Below are 23,491 nucleotides of genomic sequence, written 5' to 3'. Positions count from 1 at the left end.
AATCTGCTTTATTGACCAGGTATGTTTAGACACACAATACATGTAACCCTGTAAATTGTTCTATGTTCAAACATTACCATTAAATAATAAACAGTAAACAAATATGTTAAAGCCTACATAAGACAATATTTCAGTGGTGAGGTGTGAAATAAACAAATGAGTTAATGTACGAGGTAGATGCTTTTTACAGTAACTGCAAAAAAGAGGATAATAATACTTACCGTACACGTTAAAGTATTTGCCCATAAAACCAGGATAAATACTCTTATATCAATTCCCAGTGAGTGTTGTGTTACAGGGTTATTGCACAGCAACATATCTGACACTCTGTGACAGTTACCATGCTAAACCATCCCATAGTACCTTACCAAAATATATTCCATACCATTTCTATATCTACAAAGATGATGACATAGTTTGGATTGAGTCTGTTTAATGTTGAATACTGATGCAGTAGTTTGCAGGGTGAAACTGGAAGTGTATGACAGAACATTTCCCTTTGATAGAACTTTAAATGGTGACTTTGAACAAACATCTTTTTGTTGCCCCTCTGCTGTGTTACTTCATAGGTTAAAAAAACAACAACATACACATGATTAAGCATCACAATGTTTGTAGTTACAGTGGTCATGATGAATAGTGGAAACAGAAAGGGTAAATAGATGCTATTCATTTTTGTGAGTGTGTGTACACACATACAGTACTTCATGCCACTCCTTCATAAGTCACTGACCAAGTTCAAATTGCCTGAAGAAGAGCGTCTGCTCGAAACATGACAATTAAATATACAATTTTGGAGTGCAGTCCTTATCGTTTTTCAAGTTAGGGCCACCCCAGTCAAGTCTGGACATGCTCCTTAAACGTAGGGTATTGAAGTTTAAAGAAGTGAATGACATGTTTCTTGGTAAATATTTATTTTGCTGAAACATAAAGAGCTGCAGGGAGCTCAGTTCTCATGTCACATCAGGTTGACTGTTTTATAGTTACAGGCTGTTCGATAAAGTTTCTAATTTGTGCTCCCAACGTAATGATGCTATGTGCAGAGACATCACTGAGGAAGATATCTCTTTATGCAGCCACTTCTCTTCACTGTAAACCACTAACATGTGTATTGACATAAACTAAAAGAGTCAGTTTTGGTCCTAACGCTGCTTCATGACCACCAGGTTCCTCAGCATGTCGAAGGAGTTCCCATCAGGCTCTACAGAAACCAGGCCTTGCTCCCTGCTGTGCACCTGCAGGAATCCATTCTGGTCCAGTCCCACTACGTCCGCCTCCAGCCCATCTTCGCTCCACAGACGTATCTTAGTCCCGCTGAGGACAGAGCACAGAGAGGAGGTGAATGTGGGCTCCAGGAGACGATCGGAAAGATCAAATATGAAAAGCAATCGCATGAAACGTTTTGGGGGGAAATATTACACTAACTGTAAAATACATTCTTTTATTTGATTTATACATGTATGTGTTATGACCATGAACTATAAAATGAGGGACATGGTCTCAGTGATGTCACCCATTGATTACTGAAGGGGTGTTCTTTGATGCCAATGATGTCGGTCGCAGGTGGCACAGCGGTTGGTGCGCACACGCCCCATGTTTGGAGGGTATAGTCTTCCAAGTGGGTGGCCCAGGTTTAAATGCAGCCTGTGGCTCCTTTCCCGCATGTCATTCCCCACTCTCTCTCTCTCCCTGATTTAAAGCTCTATCCACTGTCCTATCTCTCCATTAAAAGGCACAAAAATAAATCTAAAAAAAAATCTCTACCTAACTTTTGGTCAACCGGCAAAAAAGGATGTGCTGAGGCTGTAAACTTGTTAATTTCTGCATTTTGGAATGGGTGTGTATGTGATTTAGCTTAGCCAGCCTTGGAGCCCGCCTTAAATCCTGAGACAAACTTTGACTTTGAGTTGATTTTGTGGTCAAAGCAGTAGTCATTTATCCTCTGCTGATGTTGTTTTCTAATTGAAAATCACCCAGGCTGTGGGTCAAACAGCCGACTATTCACTTAAAGACAGCCGCCTACTTCTGTTCTGTTGTTGATCCTGATAAAAAAACAGAACAGAGAATAATCCTGAATGCACAGAGGGGCGGGGGTCTTTAAGGTGCTCACCTGTGGATCCACCTCCTGTAGTATGTGGGCAGCACGGCATCTGGCCCCCCTTCCTGGAAGCTGCTGATGAGGCTCTCCAGGGACGTGACGGAGCGGGCGATGAGCTGGGGACAGCTGAGCGGCTGCAGGCTGCTGCCGTGCTCACTGTTGTAACGCTGGATCAGATCGTTGATGCACACTGTGGGGTTACTGTTGGTCACGTTGAACCCGCAGCCTGCAGAGACAACAAGAGACACATTCATTTTTGGCTGCTCAGAGACCTAGCAAGTACACGCTGAAATCATTAGTTAATCAATCAATCTTTATTTGTATAACGCCTCAAGACACTTTACAAAAGAGCAGGTAAAACACCTTAGTCAATGTTTTATTATCTACAAAGTATCAACATGAATCCATCATGAACACAGCACTAAGAAACAATTAGCAAAGTTACAGAGGCAAGGACATTCAGCAGAACCTTTCTTTCTTTATGCTCTAACTGAAATATGAAGGTATGAAAACAATCTGTGACCGTCCTCAGATCAGTAAGTCTGGACTCTCAGGGTCCTCAGAGTTCATGAAGGCACATCAGAAACATGGATAAAAAACTTTATATTTAAAAAAATACATGTACTTTAAAAGCTGGAACGGATTTCAACTGAACGGTGTTATTCTACATGAGGCCGTTAAAGAATTTGTGAGATAGAGTCCACTTATTAGAGTTTCAGCCAATGACGAGGCTGTAAGGTCGAACAAATTCAGCTAATGAGAGGAGTGCTGAGGGGGGAAAGATTCAGACCTATATCGTTTTTTAAAACCAGGCTGTAACATTTACCATATCAAAAACAAACCTCTGATCAAAAAGGCTTTTGTATATTTACCTACGAGCAGATGAAAGGTGGATCCAATCACGGTGGACGTCACCAGGACACCCCCCAGCTTCATCAGGTTACTGTAGTAGATGTCATTGGGCCACTTCACCCTCAAGTCAATGTCCTGACAAACATGATCAGCTGTTAACACGATGCACACTAATAAAACACATGCAGCATCATTCTCTGTCACAGTTCTAATTATTAACAAATTGAATGTACCAGTATCAGTCTGTTAATGCTTGCTGTGAACACATCCTAATTCTCTCCTGACGATAAAACCGCCACGGATGGATGTTAATGCAAGGTCACATCAGGGCCTGATGTAAACTGGTACACAAGATGAAGCGGGGCTGGTTGTTACCTCGTATCCAGGAAGTGTGCGAACAGCCTCCACCACAGCCAGAGCAGCGAGGTGCTGGAGGAAGGGGATCCTCTGTCCGAGTCTTGAGCTCAGGTCTACCTGGACACTCAGAGTGAACATGGCACACCCCAAAGGGCTTAGCCAGGCATTCCTGCCTCGTCCTGCAGTAAACAAAGCAAGAATCTATTAATATAAGAGGGGAAATCAGTTTGTAATAACAGATCATAACAAGACAGATAAAAAAAATGCAACACTAAAACAAAAAAAATATAAAACAAAACAAGGGAAGCAAGGTGCAAACGGATTATTAAGGTAACTCCAGACCTAGTCCGAAGTTCTGGTGCAAAATTTGAACAGATATGTTTACAAGTCAGTCATTTGTGCAGTCGAAAAACAACAACGATGAATAACGAGAAGATTATTCATAAAAACATTGAGGTATGTTATTACTGTGACAGCCTGAAGCTGAGGAGAGGAATGAGTTCAGCAACTGTCTAAATAGCACAAAAACATGTTTTTTGTCCAATGTGCAGGAATTTATCTGCAATGTTTGGTAATTCAAAACAATGAATTCCTAAATATTGGGGTGTCAAGGACTTCTATTTTTGTTGCCATGGTATTGAGAAAGGTATCTATAACATTTGTATTGTGATAACCTTTGATGTATCAGTGTTAAGTTCAGTCTGATTCATAACCAATTTAAAAACCCTCACGAGTGGTAACTCAAAGAAAATGTAAGAACCTTTCATCTTGAATTTATTTTGGCACTTACTGTGGACAAAAACATTTTCATTTGTAAGTGATAAAGAGTGATTATCATTCAATCAAATGACAAACAGTTATCTAGCTGATTGTCTGGTTTTCATATAGAGCCATCAGTAATAAACTGAGACTGCTCTATAACCACTTCTTTATTTGGGACAGTTCAATCAACAGAAAGTCTGTGAAAGTTGAAGCTATAATACAATCAATAATCCCTAAAAATTCAACTTTAACACATTTAATGACATTTTAAATTAGTATGATAATTCACATTTAAATTACACAATTACTAAGCAATCACAGCCTGTTGAAAACTGTCATGTATCTTCAACAGGACCATGGTGACGTTTATGTGCAAGTGGCTTTCAAGTTTTAAAAAGACTGAAGTCAGAAAATCATGAAAATCTTTGTTTTCGTGAGGTTCACACTGAGCAGTGCTAAAGATGAAACATGTCTGGTTCGGGTCAGGGTGTAGTATTTTAAGAGAGAGTGTAGAGTGCATGCATCATACATACACACTGACATGTAGGAAGTGGGTTCAGATGAAACATTAGGAGGTATGTGTACTGGTTCTCACCTCTGCCCTGACTCTGTCGAGCAGCGGCTGCAATTAAGCCCACGTCTTTTGGTGATTTCAGACTGAGCCTGCAGGAGGATGAGAGGAACACGGGGACATTAGAACCTGCTGCAGTGTTTCAAACTCAACACAGACCTCACAATCATTCTCATTGTAAAGCACATTTCATTTGAGAGATGTTCAAAGGCATGCACATGACGTGAGAGATGATCTTTATATCGTGTGTGTGGTCTTCATTATGCTTATGGTTTTACTGATGACCTTTTAAACTCTTTCATTTGAAATCAAATTCAGTTTTGTGAATGAATGTGGAAGAGAAGTTGAGGTGAACAGTGTCTGTACCTTTACATGTTACGTTTTTGGAATGAACACTCATGTAAATAAAGAAAATACCTATGAGTCAATAAACTGTGAAGCAAAGAGAAAGACCTCTTCTGTACAAGCAGCAACATACAGATAGACACAACAGATCATTAAAGAATGATTATAACAGCTGACTATCATTAGGGTGAATAAAGCTGATGTATTGAAACAAGTAGACTGCTGCCCCTTCAGCTCTGTTAACGTATAATGAGCAGAGGAAAAGAGTGCAGTATTTCTGCTATTGTGATGCAAAGCTAGTCAGCAGTAATGCAGCGTAAGATCAGTGCCAGTGTTAGAGCCACATAGAAGCTTATAAGAGATTTGTCCAAGTGTTAATCAGAGTTACACTGTGAGCTCAGGGGGGCTAATCACACTGCCTGTTTCATTTGTGCTGCAGGCTAACAGCACTGAGAGCATAAAGCTTTAGGCTGGGAGAATACAGAGATTAGTACTACAAGAACAAAATGCTTTGAAGTTCAAAAGAGCCCCTGACCATTGATTTTTTTTAAACTTATAATACTAAATGAGAACCAATCTTTAAGTTCACCACTGGAGAAAATATAAGATATAAACGCTATATTAAGAGTTAAGTCTAAGTCCAAAAGAATCATTAAAAAACACAACTTTGTAATATTTTAATAAAGGCTGTACAGTCCTAACTGTAATTTATGCATAGTGGTCGGCCGGATGTGCGTGATGGTAAAAAATGTAAAGAGGAATAACTTTAAAATCTGAAAAAAAGCTCAGGCTCAGGAATTCGCTGGTTGGTCTATATTTCACACACAGCTCTGACTTAACGTCTTTGCACACTGAGTCCGTATTTTGCGGATGCGTTTTTTTTGGATTCGTAATTCAATAAGAAAAAACGTTACGCACAAAAACCTTTGACAAAGAAAGAGAAAAGACAAACTGTCGAGTACCGATCAAGCAGTAAAGATAATTTTTTTGGCTCTTTCACTCCTTGAAAAGAAAAAGAAAACTGCTCCACTGCTTAAAACAAGACAAGAAGACAACCAGTTTCTATTCATCAATTGATCCTAAATAGAGGTTTGCAGTGTATGTTTGAGGTAGGGACACAGACAGACAGACAGACAGACAGTGAGACAGACAGACAGACAGACAGACAGACAGACAGACAGTGAGACATACAGACAGACAGACAGACAGACACACACAACCTGTTAGAAAAAAAAAAGACATGGTTTGGAGTGAGTGATTGACACAACATGAGATCATGTTTCTTTTTAAGCAAGCAGAGATCTGAACAATGTGGAAGCACAAATACTTTTGACAAAGACATGTGTTGATCTCCTGGCATCCAGCACCACCGTTCACCGTTAAGGAATTTAGGAGTTCTATTTGTTCAGGACACATCCTTCAACTTCCACATGAAACAAATATCAAGGAAAGCCTTTTTAGCATCTAAGATCATATTATGTACAAAGAAAAAGTGATCTCTCCTCACAAACTACCCATTGTGTTAAGTACTGCGAGTAACGTCTGACACAGAGACTGAAGGTTATCAGAGAGAGAGAGAGCGATGGCGCTGATTGTGGTGTGATTTCCTGTTTTCTTTATGAAACTTCTACTGCTGTTGTTTAAATGGGTTTGTGGTTGCTGCTGGTGTGATTCTGCATTCTCTCAGTCGTTCTCTGTCATTTACAGGTATCTGCCTCCGACTGCTGTAATAACAGAATTGCAAGTGAAACATTTTAAAACCAGAGTTGTGTGTTTGGGCGACTCCATGAAACGTACTGCTGATAAAGATTGTCAAAGAAGCAGACAAATAGCAGAGAGAAAAGGAAAAAGGTGACGAAATCATTAAAAAAAAAAAAAAAAAATCAGCATTATTTAAAGGTTATCAGGACAGTGTCAATCATTTCCAAAGCTAAATGTAAGCTGAATTAACCTAATAGGACAGTGGTAGCAGAGATATCCTCTGTAATGTTCCTCTTACTGCTGAGATCTCTTTTGATCACTGCCACCATTGTCGTCCATTCATTCAGACATCAGCAGAACAAAGACAGACAAAGTAGCACAATCATCAGAGAGAAAAAGGGGTCACTGTTTTCCTGACCAAGAGCGTGGGCCTCTAAATTCTCGCGCAGGACTCTTTGTTTTTTTTTGGGGGGGGGGGGGGGGCAGCTAAGCCACTGGGGTCACCCCCTCAGATACTTGGGGTCAGGAGGACAAAGACCCTCCCCAGCAGAGTCATCTGTGAGAGAAGGACATGTGATAATAAGCTGTGTGCATGTCAAAGACACACAGAGAGAGAGCAGAGGAGACTCTCTGCTGTTACACATGCAGCATCAGCCGGTTAGCTCTTCTTATGAGCACATTTCTGACTGCATCTAACTGCACCGACATGTTCACAGATGTACAAAGTAAAGCTTGTACAGATGTTTTTATACATAATGTAACCAATCAAGTGGCTGTGTTTGATGCCACCAGTGAAAATATCATTTTCCTGAAAGCCATTTATCCTCCAGACCCAAACCCTCTCACTTCCCGGATTAAAATATCTCAGATTAAAAGATTATCTCTGCCGTCAATGCTCATTTTTGAAACAGGATTTTGGGTGCATAAGCGTGTTTGCATTGATCATTCAGCAGCATAGAGGGGCTGATCAATAAGAGAGGACAAACTAATCTGTAAATGTGATTAATTGAGCTAATCCTGTTTACTGAGGGACAGCACAAATGATCATTTCCAAATAGCACTATTGGAAGTGATCAATGAGAAAGGGAGCTCCATTACCACAGGGCAGCTGAGGCACCACTCAGTGACCTTGTACTGTCCATCTGGACCCCGCCTGCTGCTCTGGCTCAGGTTCTGGCACTGCAGTCACCGTCAGACACCTTCCAAGTGTTCGCGCTGCTGTTTTTCACACTTTAGTACAAAAGTGTCACTGAAGGACCGCAAAGCTGGTGACTTTGTGTGTTTCAGTTTTAAAACCATGGGACATAAATCACTGTTTGAGGGTCCCATGTCCTGATGGTCGTGGCCTCCCTGTGCAGTGTTAATTGCTCAGGAAAGAAACAACCTTGTTCCATGACTAAGATGAGATATTGCTATGTTATGAACAGATCTTTGATTATAAAAACTCAGATGAAACACATGTTTTGTTTTTGTTGATGAGACACAATGGGAGTAAAATTTTAGTGGTATATTTCCCCCCCGCTGTGCATCTAATTTCGTTCCCCAAAACACAAGCAGGAAGAGGAGACGTGTATGTGTATGATGTGTGTGAAGCTGAGCCACAGAGAGAGCACGAGTTGACGTGATAACTAGTGTTTAGGAGCTAACTACTGTCTGGCCTTCAGTCAGTGAATGAAGCCCAGCGTACTCTGTACAACCTAATTGTTTATGATGCACCACCACAGCTCACTATTCATGCGCTCACACTGTATGACCCCGATTGTCGGGCACCACCTGAGAGCTCACACTGTAAAAGTAACATTGGGGCCGAGCAAATGTCAACAGAGAGCTTCAACAGACAGAGGTTGAAATCTCTATGTGTATTTCAGTTGTGTCATATGCAGCAGTAGCTCAGTCTGTAGGGACTTGGGTTGGGAACCAGAGGGTCACCAGTTCAAGTCCCGGCACGGACCAAGTCTGGAAACTGGTCTGGTAGCTGGAGAGGTGCCTGAGCACTGCCGATGTGCCCTTGAGCAAGGCACAGAACCCCCAAAAACTGCTCTGGAGCGCTAGCTGTGGACAGGCCCCTCACCCTGAGACCTCTCCATGTCCACAGGATCCTGTTTGTGAATTTTGGCCTGTATTTTGTTCATGTTCATTAAACAGAGTATAAAACCGAATTTCCCCTCACAGGATTAATTAAGTATAAATTATCAACATATGCAAAGGCTTCAATACAGACCCACAAAAAGCTCTCAATCTCTCCCTCTCACACACTTAGCATCACACTTAAACACAAGCTAACTAGCAGCTAAATAATAACAAATATTCCCTGTCAGCAGATAATCCACAGATAAGTCCTGCCCATGTTTCCTTTATGGTCGGAGGGGGAAGACAGATTGATTTTAGGTGATCATCTCAGACGTTGCCAGGACAAATCAGGACAAGGTCATGGAGATGGGGAATTAGCTTGTGGCTCAGCTATCACTGTGACCGAAATATGACCGAAATATGACACATGCCAGAAAATCATACAACCTATAAGGGCAGTGATTGGCAGTCAAACACTGCATGACTAAAGACGTCCAATCAGGCTGACATTTGGGCCCAAAAATCAGTCTTACAATTTAAACGTCTAGTTTAAACCGTCCTGAAACTGTACAGTGTCTGCAGACTTAAGATCTGTACTTCATGGTGTTATAATATCACTGACCTTATAAGGCTGAGGCTTCACTTTTTCAATAATGTATAAAAAAAGCTGTCTAATCATTTAATGTAGCTCTTCTGGTCTTGATGTAATGCAGTACAGTAACCTGTTCCCTTTGAGTGTTTGATTATTATAGGCTATTCATTTTACAACTGCATTGTTATGCATGTTCATTTTATTGATGTAGCTGTTTAAGGTTTTTCAGGTTATAATGAGTTTAGAAAAACAGCTTATACATACTTTCTTCATGATACCACATTTATCATACATGTATTACGCTGACTGAATTATTTAAGAAGAGGGGAAGTGTTTTGACTAAAAGTAGACCAAAATTCGACCCACAACTTTTGAGTTGCATTCAACTAAAACTTGACTTATAAAAGGTCAAAATGACTTAAAATGTGACAAAAACGGGGTACTGGTGGGGGAGTGGTGGGTGCCTGCACCTCATGTGCAAAGGCTGTAGTCCTCCAAGGCGGTCAGCCGAGGTTCTAGTACAACCTGTGGCTCTTTTCCCGCATGTCATTCACCCCCATCTCTCTCCCTGATTTCTGACTCTATCCACTGTCCTGTCTCTACAATAATAAGGCCCCAAAAATAAATCTTAAAAGAAAAGAAGTGACAGTGCAATAAAAACTAATAAACAAATTGACAGAGAATACAACAAATCAATAAAAACAAATTAACAGGTAAAAAGAGCCAAACATTTTTTAAAAAATCAATCAATAAAAAACTGCAAACGCCGAGGAACATTTCTAAAGGATATGTAAGGCTTCAAAAACATGCAATAAGATCTTTAAATAAGTTCTTAATCCATATGTAGCTGCTTAAGGGAAACAAGGACAGGTGTAATGTAGTAATTTCTCTTGCTATGCGTTAAAAGCCTGGCAGCAGTGTTATGAATTCACCTCAGTCTTTTTAAGGTGCTGGGCCCCTAAAGGTCTCATACCACGATGGTCTCGGCCCCTGATGTGAGATGAGAGATGAGATTCAACTTTATTGTCATTACACATATACAAGTATAGAGTAACGAAATGAGGTTTGGCATCTCACCAGAAGTGCAAATAAGCAGCAAGTGCAAGAGTCTGTGCTATGTACAGTAATTCTGTGCTATGTACAGTAATTGCAAAATGTACTGAGGCAGTCCTCTTTCTGGCCCCATCAGACCACTTCAGTTAGGCTGAAATTAAATTCTTGCGTTTGTGGCCCCTGAGTTGGACTTCGTGGCCCTTCCCATCAGAGGGGTCTCAGGGCTCCAGAGCATACCGGCCCCCTCCTGTCGACACAAACTGGGTTCAGGTCAAACACGGCTCCATGTGTTCCCCCGAAATAAGAGGCATCTGCTGACAATCTGTGATAATTGCAGGTGGAGCATGCAAGGTCAATTGAGCCAATTAGATTTTTATGGTTGAACCTGTTGCCACGGTTATGAGAAGTGGGCTGTATTTTTCACAGGAAACAAGAGCCTAATTCATACAGTGTCAGTTTGGATATTGGATTACCTGTGAAAACAAACAGTGATCACCAGGCTCTCTGTCCAGACAACTGGAACAGCTTTCACTAGAGTCCTTTGTTTAGCTTGTTTTACTCTTCAGCCGCTGCACTGTTCTGTTCATGGGACTCTGCGCAGTGTGAGAATAAGTGACAGAGTTTGCAAGACGTGTGTGCGTGTGTGTGTGTGTGTGTGTGTGTGTGTGTGTGTGTGTGTGTGTGTGTGTGTGTGTGTGTGTGTGTGTGTGTGTGTGTGTGTGTGTGTGCGCCAGCATGCGTCCCACATGTGCAGAAAACATGGGAAAAAAAAGAATGTTTGGCTATAAGTATCAGGGAAAATAATCAAAACTACATTTACATCCACTGCTGCTTCTTTTCCTTTACTCCACCTCTGAGGGAAAAATAACAGGAGGTGGGGGGGGGGGGGGATGAAGTGAAAGTGGACCCTTGGGTCTTCTGAGCCTGAAGCTCCTAGAAGAAAAAGTCAATAAGTAGGAAGTGTGTAGCTGCAGGCACAGGGATCAAGTTTAGCTGAGCAGGAAAGAATCATTATGTTTTTTGGAGCAGCCAAGTGCTGTTTGACACCCCCCAGTCTGTTATCATAACGTCTCTCAACGTAGACACCGCAGTGAGACGCTCACACTCACATACATACAATCAGCATTAATCATAACACATGCTAACCCAGAAATTAAATAATCTCATCATCGATTAAGAGTGTGTGTGACGTTTTGTCTGTGTTCTCTTCAGTTAATATGAATATGAGTCCAGGGGTTTTCCTGCATATAAAATTAGAAGGCTTCCAGCTCCGGTCTATTTTGTACCCTCACTAGCTTGTTGAATTTCTCATTCAGTGATTTTCACTGAAAATGCATGCCCTCTGTTCTGATGTATCTAGACCCAGGCAATTGCATGTTCTGCAAATTGTGAACACTTGGATATGTTGCTTTAATTGATGTCTTTGGGTGATTTATTTATGGACATACTAAGGAGTTATTATTTTAAGGATTGCATTCTGCTGCTTCACACTCTTCTTCACTCAGTGTGTATCCATGGCATAGGATAACACTGAGGATCATGAGTACTGAGATAAATCATTGTTGTACAGTAGGTAGGGCTGGGGCAGAGTGTTTAAGAAGATCTGTGCTGTATTAAACTGTCACCTCATCATTAACATAAAACGTTTTGAATATGTTTTTTAATTAAAAAAATGAGCAGTCAGCAATTTATTTAGAGATACTACACATATTTAGGGGCCTGGTTTTTTTTCTGATTGAAGTCAGCAAACAATTTTTAAGTACAACAATGCTGCTGCTGCATGCACGCTGTCCTACTGCAGTAAGTAAATATCTGTTAACAGCAGCATGGCTAGCTGATTTTAGCCCCAGCGCTGTAACATTTAATGGTTTGAAACTAGGGCTGTCAATCGCTTAAAAACATCGAATGAATTACAGGCTTTGTAATTAATTATTCACAATGAATATTAAGAGATAACATATAATATGATGAGGATTGCATTACCGGTAGGTTTACTAAATAACCCTGTTTCTAATTGGTTATATCTTGCTTCCACATTTAAATAATTGAATTTGACTCTGTTCGTCAGGTTAGTCAGAGTGAATTCACAGTTTACTTTATTCTGATCAAGTTGCTTCCCTAAAGTTCTCTGTTGACTGGCTCCAATTTCCTCCTCTTTCTCTGAATGGAAAAGTGAGTAAGTGATGTTTAATAATGTATATAAAAGCACTTACAGTCTAATAAACAGGCCTAGCAGCTGCAGGGACATGTCTGTGTCCATGTGTGAAGCTGCTGATGGAGGTTCATTGAGATTCCAGTGAGGCGTGACCTTGTGAGAACACTCTGCTGTGTCTCTGTGCTGCTATTATTAGCTGCTGCGGCCAAACAAAGCATTAATACCGAGAACAAACACTCAGTGAGCCAGCCATTCAGCCTCAGCTTCAATCCTCTGCACCGAAGCCGTTTTCATCAGCTCCTCAACCTGAGCCGCTCGGACCTGCAGGGGCTTGAAAGCGGCTCCCTGAGCGCCTGTTAGCTCTCAAAGCTTTATTTATCCTCCGCATAGAAGAAAAAAAGCAGTCATTGTCACCTCAAAGGACTCTAATAACTCACTACAATCTCTGAAAATCAACATCTGTTTGACTATCTGATTAAGCACATATTAAAACATGCTGCTCCTCTGACATGCTCTGGAATGTGAGCGGTAAAAACAAGACGACTTTATGTCTGGCGGATTATCAGCTGCTCGGCAGAAACACAGTGAGGAGGAATGACAGCAACATGTGTGATTCTTTTACTGCTTCCTGAATATTAAACACATTTAAATTACTGTGGAGGTGATTGTGCTGTTTTGTGTATGACTCTTTATTGGTTATGTGTTTTCACTGTGACATGCTGACAGATGAGTGTGTGTAGTACATGCAAACAGAAGAACCAATCACAAAGTGTTTTTATACCTGTGTGATGATTTACACAGAAACAGAATATCTGACCCTGCTGGACTCAAATCATCAGTTTGATCACAAACTTCACACTGAATCATTTAAAACGCACATATAGCACCAATTCACAAAGTCTCTGTCTCTTAATTCATTATGCACTTGTATTAATATTCATATTTTAATTGTATTTCTACTCTTCTTTAATCCATTACATACACATTTCTTCTGAAATGATAGAAATGTAATTAAAACATTTCTAATATAATTAACATTATTTCAAAATTATAAGGTCAAATATGCTCTGAAGTCGTTTTTAAAAATATGCCATTCAGTCTCACATTTACAATAAATTGCCTTCCATACACTAGAAGAATGAAAAGAAATCACTGAAGGTTTCTGGAGGTGAACCAGCGAAGGATCCCACAGGGGATATCAAGGGCAGCATCAAATTCTGTCCACCTTTTTTCCCTCTCCACTCTTTACACAATCAAAAGGAGAACAGCATGTTTTCTTCGCCTCTGCACCATGTTTACTAGCTTCCTGTTTGGTGCTGCTCTTATTGGTTGTTTACGATGGTCACCTTTTTAAACAACACAATTTGCATAAGACAAGACCTGCCGAGTACTCCAAATACGCACCAAGTTTATTTTTGACGAAGCTTGATGCAAGTTGAACAGAGCAGATCGACTCTGACAGAAAGTCAACTTTCAAATAAAAACACAATATGCTGAGTCTGGATTGTGTATCCTATCACTTTTAGAACATGACGTCAAAACAGGCACCAAATGAACAGCAAATCAACCTCAGAAAGCCAAAGTTATATGTTGTTTTGCACATTGTCCTTTCTATCCTGTTTGATCTTGTAGTTCTCCTGTGATCTTGTGAACCGAGCGTTCCTACAATCAGCTGAAAACTGACTCAACCTAATTCACATTTAAGACAAAGACTCAGATTCAAATGACTCAACACCTGCGTATCTGAGCACAACCCAAACTTTCATGAAAATACAGTGAACAAAAATGCTGCCAAAAAAAACCCTTCAGTTAGAAAGAGTGTGATTTCAATTTTAGCACACACAGAAAGATACATGTTTTACAGCTGCACAGGGTAAAATCAGAGCCTTGCACTCTGCTCCACTTTGGACCTGTCAGCTCCACCACAGAGCCTGATCTCTCTCCATCATACTTAGAGCCTAATCAACACATGTGCAGCAGAAATAAAACAAGCATTCCTACATAATAACATTAATCAAGCCGCTGCACAGAAACATCTGGAAAGTCAAATATTAGCAGCACAGGTTGGGGGTTAGCTTTGTGTGGAAGCTTAATGACAACAGTGTCTGTTCCAATCAGCTCAGCTCGGCTCCAGCAGCCATTTTTCAAACTTTATGACACTTTTAATTGTTGCCACCTGCAGCCTCAGAGCCTGCTCCACCCACATGTGAGCTCCAAACAAAGACTCTATTAGACTGACCTGCTCGGCTGGACTCAGGTCAGCCAGCAGTATAATCTGTTCCAGCCTGTGTGTCTGTGTGTGTGTCTCTGTGTGTGTGTCTGTGTGTGTGTCTCTGTGTGTGTGTGCGTGTGTGTGCACGTGCACTTGTGCGTGTGCGTGTTGGATAAAAAACCCCATCTCAGTTCCATATGTGTATATATACGATTAAACATTTACTACAACTCCAAATTGAATACATCTGGGACACTGTGTAAAAAAGTAAATACAATTAATTTAATTATTAGCAAAACATTGAAATCCAATATTTAAGTGAAAACAGCACAAAGGCAAAATATCAAATATTGAATATTCTATTGTTTTTAGAAAATTGTATCTATTTGGATTTGATGCCAGCAACACATTTCATAAAAGTTGGGATGGGAGCATGATTTTTTTTTAAAGCAGGGCCGTCTGAAGGCCTGAAGATCAAGGCCACCAAATATTGTTTTTTAGTCTCGTCTCCTGCATATAGAGATTTCTTCAGATTCTCTCAAACTATTTTGTAATATTTTTTTGAGGGGGTTATTTTTGCTTTTATTGGACAGAACACCTGATGAGAGACGGGACATATTGCAGCAAAAGGCCGAGGTCAGGTTCAAACCAACCAGCGACCTCCGGAAGTGCGAAAGTGCAAAAACCTGCAGTTCATCGAGTGTCCGCCTGAGGCTGGCTGCAGAAGCCTGGAAGTCATGTTGGACACCCATTAAATGCCTGTTTTTAAGAGCACAAATAAACAAGAGCACAAATAAACAATTCTTCTGCACACAGTATGGCGTGTTTTTTTTTTTTACTACTCATCTGTTTTGATTCATGAATGATAAAAGTTATTCATAATTAGGCGTGTGGCTAACGACTGACAAGCAGAAGCTCCAGCTCTCAGTCAGTCGTCAAGGTGACTGAAATTTAGGTTGAGGCAGCATTTCAAGCATGGCGACCGGCATCGACAGGTTTCCAAATCCCCATTCAGTAAGCAATGGGTGACGTCACTCAGGCTACTCCCACTATTATATACAGTCTATGATTCATGTAGCCTCTGTACATGAGGCACATGGAAAGGGTAGGACTCTACTACTTGTTTGTGATTGGACTAAACCCAAATCCTTTGCAACAGTCATGCAGTATATCATTTCATTTATATAGGCCACTGCAGCAATAGGTAGTTTACAATCATGAGACTCCAATGATGAGCAACATTTTGACAAGGATCAGGATCTACAAATCAGAATAGGAACTACAGAAGAATCCACTTTTTTGCTTGAGTCAATCTACAAAATGATTTACATTAAAGTTGTATGTTGTTTTTTCCATTAAAACCCATACACCTAAGTATTTGTATCCTGTCACTTTGTCTATATTGACTCTGTTTCTCATAACTACACTGACATCATTTTGGTCAGCAGCTTTACCCAGTGACTTTTTAGATGAAAAAATGGTATTAAAAGTGTGTTTTAAACACAGGGTTTTACAGTTTACATGTTGTACCAATTGAATCGACTGACATCTTACCAAAGTCTGCCTAGCATGTGGCTAATGACTAATTAGCTTATCTTGCGATCAGCATGCAAATAAACATTTTTGTTGGTTGATAAACTGAATGCTCACCTAGCAGGTGACCATCCCATTACCAGATGATATGAAGCTAGCAGGTGTAGAACGTGGCTACCTGTCTCACAACAAGCTACTACCATCTGAGCCTGATCTCCCTCCTTCCACTGTGTTTGTTTACAGACTGACCGTGGTAAAGCGGCCTTAAAAAGAACTGATATAGCACTGGAAGGAGGAACATTACAGATAGACCAGAAATGACAATAGATACACAAGTTATATATCACCTAATATGTCTCCCACTGTGAGGTGCGTGTGTGAACGCACAAATTTAAAACGATTTCAGGGACAGTCTGCCTAAAATTTTCAGGAGTTTTGACGGCTTGTAACCCGTCAGTACGTTAATCAGAATCAAAGGACGTGTCTTACCCATCCAGCAGGTTCATGGTGGAGGTGACCACCTCAGCATACAACAGAGTGTGACCCAGTACACTGGTTTTCAGGTTCTGTGTGTAGGTCTCCATACTGAAGTGGGCCCAGCTCTGAGATGGTGGAGAGTCTGTGACCAGGACCAGAGAGTCCTGAGGCTGTCCAGAACCACCCAGGAGCTCAGAGCAGGACACTATCCTGAGGGGTGCTTTGGATACGGTGACCAGGCCGTTTGGGTCAGCGCACGTCTGCAGCCACCGCAGGAACAAAGACCTGACCTCCTGAGACACAGAAGGAGCAGAACACCATCAGTGAAAGAGTCAGCACATTTACATGCACAGTTAATTAGGTAATGAAATTGGACTACGGTCCTTTTACCAATATACAAGCACCGAGTTCAAATTGATTTATTGAAGTATGTCCGACTCCGCTGCGACATGTTGTGATATGTCCTCTTTCAGATAGTGACTATTGGACCTTCTTTCAGTTGACCTTGCTAACAAAAAAAACTGGTTTATATTCTTCTTTAAGTGAGTGGAATGAGAGTTGCGGGTGATGAACCTGGGAGCCAGTTTAAAGGAAACGCGCAAAGCACATACGAGAGGATAATTTTACTGCTCTTTTTCTGCTTCACATGGAACAAATTGAGATCAGGGCTCTCATAATTCATGTTTTAACAGACAAAAACAGACACACTTTAAATATAATCTGGATTAAAATGGACTGTTGTATTTCAACAGACAATTTCTTCTATCAATTCTCAGAACCACTGTCAAAATAATATTTATAAATAAATGTTTTAATCATGTAGCGCCAATTCATTCATTCATATCCAACGCAAATTCAAGACACTTAACAAGAAGAGCGGGTCTAGACTGTCCTCTTTGTTATATAAATTAATCCACTATGAGAAAAACACTTGGCAACATTTAGCAAAGTAAAAGAAACTTCAAGCAGAACCAGACTCAAGTTGAATAGCCATCTGCTGAGACTGTGTTGGACTGTGAAAGTGGGATAGAGGTAGATGCAGAATACAATGCCAATAATAATGGTGCAAGTGTCATTTTAGCAGAAACAGTAACGCAATGATAATAGACTGATCATACCTTTTAGAACATTCAAATTTAACAGGTCTAATAATAGTATTTAAAATGACAATGATGATAAAGTGGAGGAGGACTGATAACATCAAGTATTGCAGCTTGAGTTGAGCAGCATTAGCGTTGTAAAAGTGTAAAGCTGGACTGATATTAAGAGTTGTATCAGTTGGAGTAAGGTGGGTCTCCCAGCAGCACGCCATCTGCAGCAACGATCCAGAAGAACGTGTTTAGAAGCATAGCAGTGGCCCATCTTGTGATTAGTGTTGTTAATTAAACATTTATTCAATTTACTGAATTAGGACAGTGATTAAAATATACCCCTCAGGACAGTCTACAAGAGAGCACAGAGTTTTACATTTTTAGCTTAGCCTTAGATATACACTCGTATTACTCTTCCTCTACAATTTCTGTTCGTGTATTTTGTATAATAATTGATTGTTTTGTGAAGGGAAAGAGTTTAATGAAAGATCTCAAATCTTAATTTTGCTGTTTTTAGATGATATAAAAGTTACCAAATGTGCTGGTATAACAAAGTCAGGGGCCTACAGACAGTATTATATGGCATCATAATGGCATATATATATTTTTTTTTGTCTGGGTTTGTGTTTCAGGATCAGGTTTTATTACAAATGTAGAAACATTTGGTGTAAACACTGCTGTCAAGAGACAGAGTGGTCATGTATTTGATGGATTCTTGGAGTTAATTAATGGCATGGTTTAATCAGGCAGCTGTCCACTCTGTTCTGTTTGTCTTTAATAATCAGGTTTCTACCCTGAGGCCACACACACACACATACACACACAGTATTAAAGTGATCACCTCACTGGGATGAATACTTTCCTCTATTATTCTCGCTCTGTATGGGATGTAAAAACTGTGTCTGAAATATAGAATTTAATTGGAAGTGACATTAACATGAAGTCATCTTCAGAAGATCTAACAGGATGTGATGTGTTCAGAGTCATACTGACACTTCACATTAATCATACGCTCACTTTAAATGAACAGTATTTCCCATCAAACCCTGCAGGAATCATCTCGTCCTCCCCTCAACCCACTCTGGTTTGAACACAGTCGCTGTGTGTTCTCTTTGTTATCCCAGGAGCTCATTTATCTCAGCATGGTGACAAACATTATGTTAACAGTGATGTTGCTATGTACAAGCCCTGCATCCCTGAAACAGTAAACTCATGAGAAACTCATCTGTGAGTGACATCGATAAGCGCTGCGACTCCCGGGTCTTGAGCTGAAAAGTTTAACTTTTTTTTTTATTGTTATGTTGCCCAAATCACGCTATAAAAACCACAGGAGTTGAAGAGAGGTGGGGGATGCTGGGAGTGGGGGATGGCACGCAGCAAAGGGCCAAGTTCGGATTCAAACCGTCGAACCACTGCGAGGACTCTAGCCTCTGAACATGTGGCATAACCACCAGGCTATATTTTGTTTTGGTTGTGGTGGAGTTCCTCCTGCCAGACACCTCGTCATTTTTCCGCAGCAAATCCGACTGAGCTGATGTGAGAACCCAGCAGGATATTCCCCGGAGAATTCACCCCGAGCATACTGGATCGGGGAGTGACATTTATCCTGTGACTGCTGCACGGTGCATAGAGTGAATGCACATGGCCGCTATAGACGACCTGCACATAATTAAACGGCTGCATTACGTCTTCTGTTCGTCAGTATGTCGTTCTCAGCTCTTTTGTTGATACTGTGATTCTGTTGAGCTACACGTAGCATTGATATAAAGGCAAATATTCTCATTATAGCATCATATAGCAGACTGTGTTGCTTCGTCTGCTATTTCTATTTTGTTGGGGGTAATATCTTACCTCAGGAGACCCCCGCACCCCACCCCAGTGAGGTGCATATGTGAACAGCCCTCCTAAATTGATCTAAATATTTTCAGGAGTGCAAATGCAAAAACGTCAAGTTATCAGTAGGGCACGGGGGCGTAATTGGGATGAGGGGTGTCTTCACTGAGAGTTTATCCTTTCATTAGGGCACAAGTAACTTGTGTTCATTTCAAAATACTAGATATGATCAATATGTCTTTATTCACAGGCTATATGTACCACAGTCATTTAAAGAAGTTGTCATTAAACCTCTTAAAAGCCTACACTTGATTCAGGCACCTTAGCTAACTATAGACCTCTTCCCTTTATTGCAAAGATCCTAAAGAATGTAGCTAATCAGTTCTGTGACTTCCTCCATGACAACAGTTCATTTGAGGACATTCAGTCAGGAATTAGAGTCCACCATACTGGCACTGAACTGATTAGATACAAATGATCTATTTCTGGCTTCAGACATTGGACTTCTTTCTGACCACCATGTTTTATCAAAGAGACTTGAAAAAATGAATTGGCATCAAAATAGATCTTTTGATAATAAAAACTATGAATACATACGTAAGAGTTGTTTTCCATAATGAGACGAGTTCAGACTAAAATGTTTGTGGTGGGCTGACATTCCAAATCCATCATATGTTCTCCCACTGTGCATGTGAAAAACAAGCAGGAGAGAGGAGAGGTGTGTGCGTACCATGCAAATAGCAGGAGGAGCAGGTGTGTGTAAATGGTAAATACTAAATGGACTTGAGCTTGTATAGTGCTCTTCTAGTCTTCTGACTACCTAAGGGCTATTAGACTGCAGGTCCCACTTACCCATCAACACCACATTCACACAGTGACGGCAGAGGCTGCTTTGTAAAGGGTTAGTATAAACTAATCAACTAAAAGCATTAGTATTAACTAAGCCAATCATACACATTCACAACTGCTGACACTGCAGCAGGAGCAATTTGAGGGTTCACTTTCTTGCCCAGGGACACTCTGACATGGGTCTGCAGGAGCTGGGGATCAAACCCACAACCTTAAGGTTAAGAGACACCGACTCTACCAATAAGCCATAGTCACCCACGTGTGTGTGTGTTTGTGTGTATGGTGTGTGTAGCAGAGCAAAAGAGACATCGATATTGATGTGATAACAAGCCTTAACTACAGTAACGATGCCATCCCAAGCAGTGAGGGACTGAGATCTGTATGGTTTCACAATATTAGTTACATTATAAGGCTAAGGCTTCCCTTTATAAAGATGTATAGAAAAACTGTTTAATTGTTTGAATCTGTAGCTCTTATGGGCTAAAATGTTATAATTGCAGTAATTTGTTCCCTGTGAGTGGTTTGTTTTTATAGTTGATGGTTTTATTTAACATGAGTCCGGTTCTGCTCAAGGATCTGCTCGTCGTTTCTGCTTGATAAAGAAAGTTCTTCATTGCCACTGTTTGTTTTTACTAAATGATGCCAAGTTTTCTGCTCTTCAGATAACAGTTAGTATGAATTGGCACTATACAAATACAGATTGATGGATTGAATATAACTTGTAGTTCTAACTATTTAAGTGTAGTTTGTAAAGTTAGGAAATCTTACTTTAGTGTTCACAGTCTGATCTGTGACTGACACTTTAAAGACTCCTCACATCCTATTTCTCTGCAGCCTGGAGCTTTGACTCCCCCAACTGGTTGTTTTCCACTACTGCAGGTATCCTACTCAATAAAAAAACACAACTTTTCTGAAAACACAAGCTGCTGCTATTACATGCTATTCTTAAATATCACATTTTTGAATTGCTCAGGGGAAAAAAAAATCTTTGTTTATTGATTGAGAAACACTGCAATACTAAGAGTCTGAAGGAAGGGGCTGGTTTGTTCCATTTGGATTATTGTAATTTCACAGGTTTTATGAGTCAAAGCAAAGGATTCAGCTTGTCATTGTTTGAGTTATTTTGAAAGATTTACCTAAATAACAAATAGGATTTCAAAACCTGAAATGTCCGATGTATCCTTGGGCCAGACACTTAACCCTGAATTGCAGCGCATGAATGGGATTAGTTACTTCTTTTTTTTTTTTAGATTTATTTTTGGGCTTTTTTTTGCCTTTAAAGGAAAGATAGGACAGTGGAAAAGTCAGAAATCAGGGAGAGAGAGTGGGGAATGACATGCGGGAAAGGAGCCACAGGTGGGATTCAAACCTGGGCCACCCGCTTGGAGGACCATAGCCTCCACATAAAGGGCGCGTTCACTAACCACTGCGCCGCCAGCGCCCCGGATTAGTTACTTCTGATGGTCACACTACATAGAATGGGTGTATGGGTGTAAAAAGCGATTGGAGTAGTCTGAAGACAAGAAAAGCACTCTAAGCTCAAGTCCATTTACCATACTGTATGTAAGGGAACACTAAACTTTGCAAAAACCTCAAATCAATGTGGATTTTCTGTCCATATATCAATAGCAATGTTTTTAATCCAATTAAAATAATTCAAATTTGGGATTTGAACTTCACAGAGCATTTTATTATGATCAGGCTTTCATTCAGATTATGTATGTCCATGTCAACATAGATAGAGATAGAAACCCTGGATTTTATTTGGGTCATGTTTTGGTTTATTCTGTACTGTAGTGTTTAAACTCTGGATTGCATAGTGTTGTTTTTCTATCTAGACGACTTAATAAGAAGAATGTAGATCAGAACCTGCTACGCTTCATTAGAAGCTCGTTGCCCTCTCCTCTCTGTGGTTATTGATCGAAGTGCAGCAGCCATGGAGACTAACTTAGAAAACTTGAATTCTGTTTGGATAAACATTAAAGTTAGAGCTTTTAAATAATTATTTTCATACAATCTTAAATTATTATTGGAGGTTTTTTATTTGACTTCTTTGACAGCTACAGGACAAAGTGAAGCTTAAACATTTCCACTGATCAAACGCACGTTTTTCACTCTGAGCGTTTCAGGCTGCAGTCACTGAGTCAGATCAAACATCTGCTGCATTCATCATCATATATTTCCATACATTAAAGACCACAGATTGTTTCCACATGTGCTGCATGAAAAACACATGTGTGCTGCTGCTAAGAAAATTAACTTAAATAAACACATCTTGCTGCATGTGCGTCTGTGTTTGAGTAACCTGTTGTGTGTGTCAGCTGAGTGATGTCTAACTTGTTTGAAAAAAAACACTCTCTGCTTCTATTTCTGTGATGCAGCTGTGTTTCATGTTAAGATGGAACAATTCAGAGCAAACCCCAAAAAAAGACATCTTGTCTTCTGTGTTACTGCAGCGTCATTTAAAGTTTATCTAAACATTTTATGACAAAGATAAGATCTGTCACTGTATGCTAGGAAGAGATATGAGAGGAGGATTCCTCAGAGATCATCTCAGCTCCTGTCTTAATTGGCCTGACTGAGGAAGTGTTACCTGTGAGGTGGTAAGCAGGTGCACGGGGCTGGGGGCCGGGGTCTGGCTGAGCTCACAGCTGAGACCAAGAGAGGAGAGGATCTCTGTCAGGACTTCATATCGCAGAGCATTGTTCACCTTCAGATCTTTAAAACCTTCTGAGGTCAGATGCTGTGAGTCAGGAGAGACCTCCAGATGGACCTGCAGAAGGAAATAAATAACAAGTTTATACCTACATTTTATAGTATATACCTATACAAACAGTAGAGTATATACCTACAGAATATACCTATACCTACAAACAGTACTGTACATACCAATACAGAATAAAGCAATACAAACAGTACAGTAGATAAACTGTACAGTAT

General features: G+C 40.3%; 1 protein-coding gene across 2 annotated transcripts in view; it reads right to left on the bottom strand.

Annotated features, from left to right (window-relative positions):
* Positions 1–416: 416 nt before the first annotated feature.
* Positions 417–23,491, bottom strand: part of hlcs (holocarboxylase synthetase (biotin-(proprionyl-CoA-carboxylase (ATP-hydrolysing)) ligase)) — a 31,034-nt gene continuing 7,959 nt past the window's right edge. For both annotated transcript variants that reach the window (XM_020648923.3, XM_065962747.1), the window contains 7 exons: positions 23,145–23,324; positions 16,791–17,071; positions 4,665–4,732; positions 3,326–3,486; positions 2,971–3,085; positions 2,111–2,324; positions 417–1,314 (listed from right to left, as the gene is read on the bottom strand). In XM_020648923.3, the coding sequence (XP_020504579.2) occupies positions 1,143–1,314; positions 2,111–2,324; positions 2,971–3,085; positions 3,326–3,486; positions 4,665–4,732; positions 16,791–17,071; positions 23,145–23,324 (1,191 nt within the window). In that variant the 3' untranslated portion in view covers positions 417–1,142. The remainder of the gene's footprint in view (positions 1,315–2,110; positions 2,325–2,970; positions 3,086–3,325; positions 3,487–4,664; positions 4,733–16,790; positions 17,072–23,144; positions 23,325–23,491) is intronic.

Source organism: Labrus bergylta, chromosome 14 (genome assembly GCF_963930695.1).
Source record: "Labrus bergylta chromosome 14, fLabBer1.1, whole genome shotgun sequence".
NCBI classification, from domain to species: Eukaryota; Metazoa; Chordata; class Actinopteri; order Labriformes; family Labridae; genus Labrus; species Labrus bergylta.
This window is presented reverse-complemented; position numbering and strand designations above follow the sequence as displayed.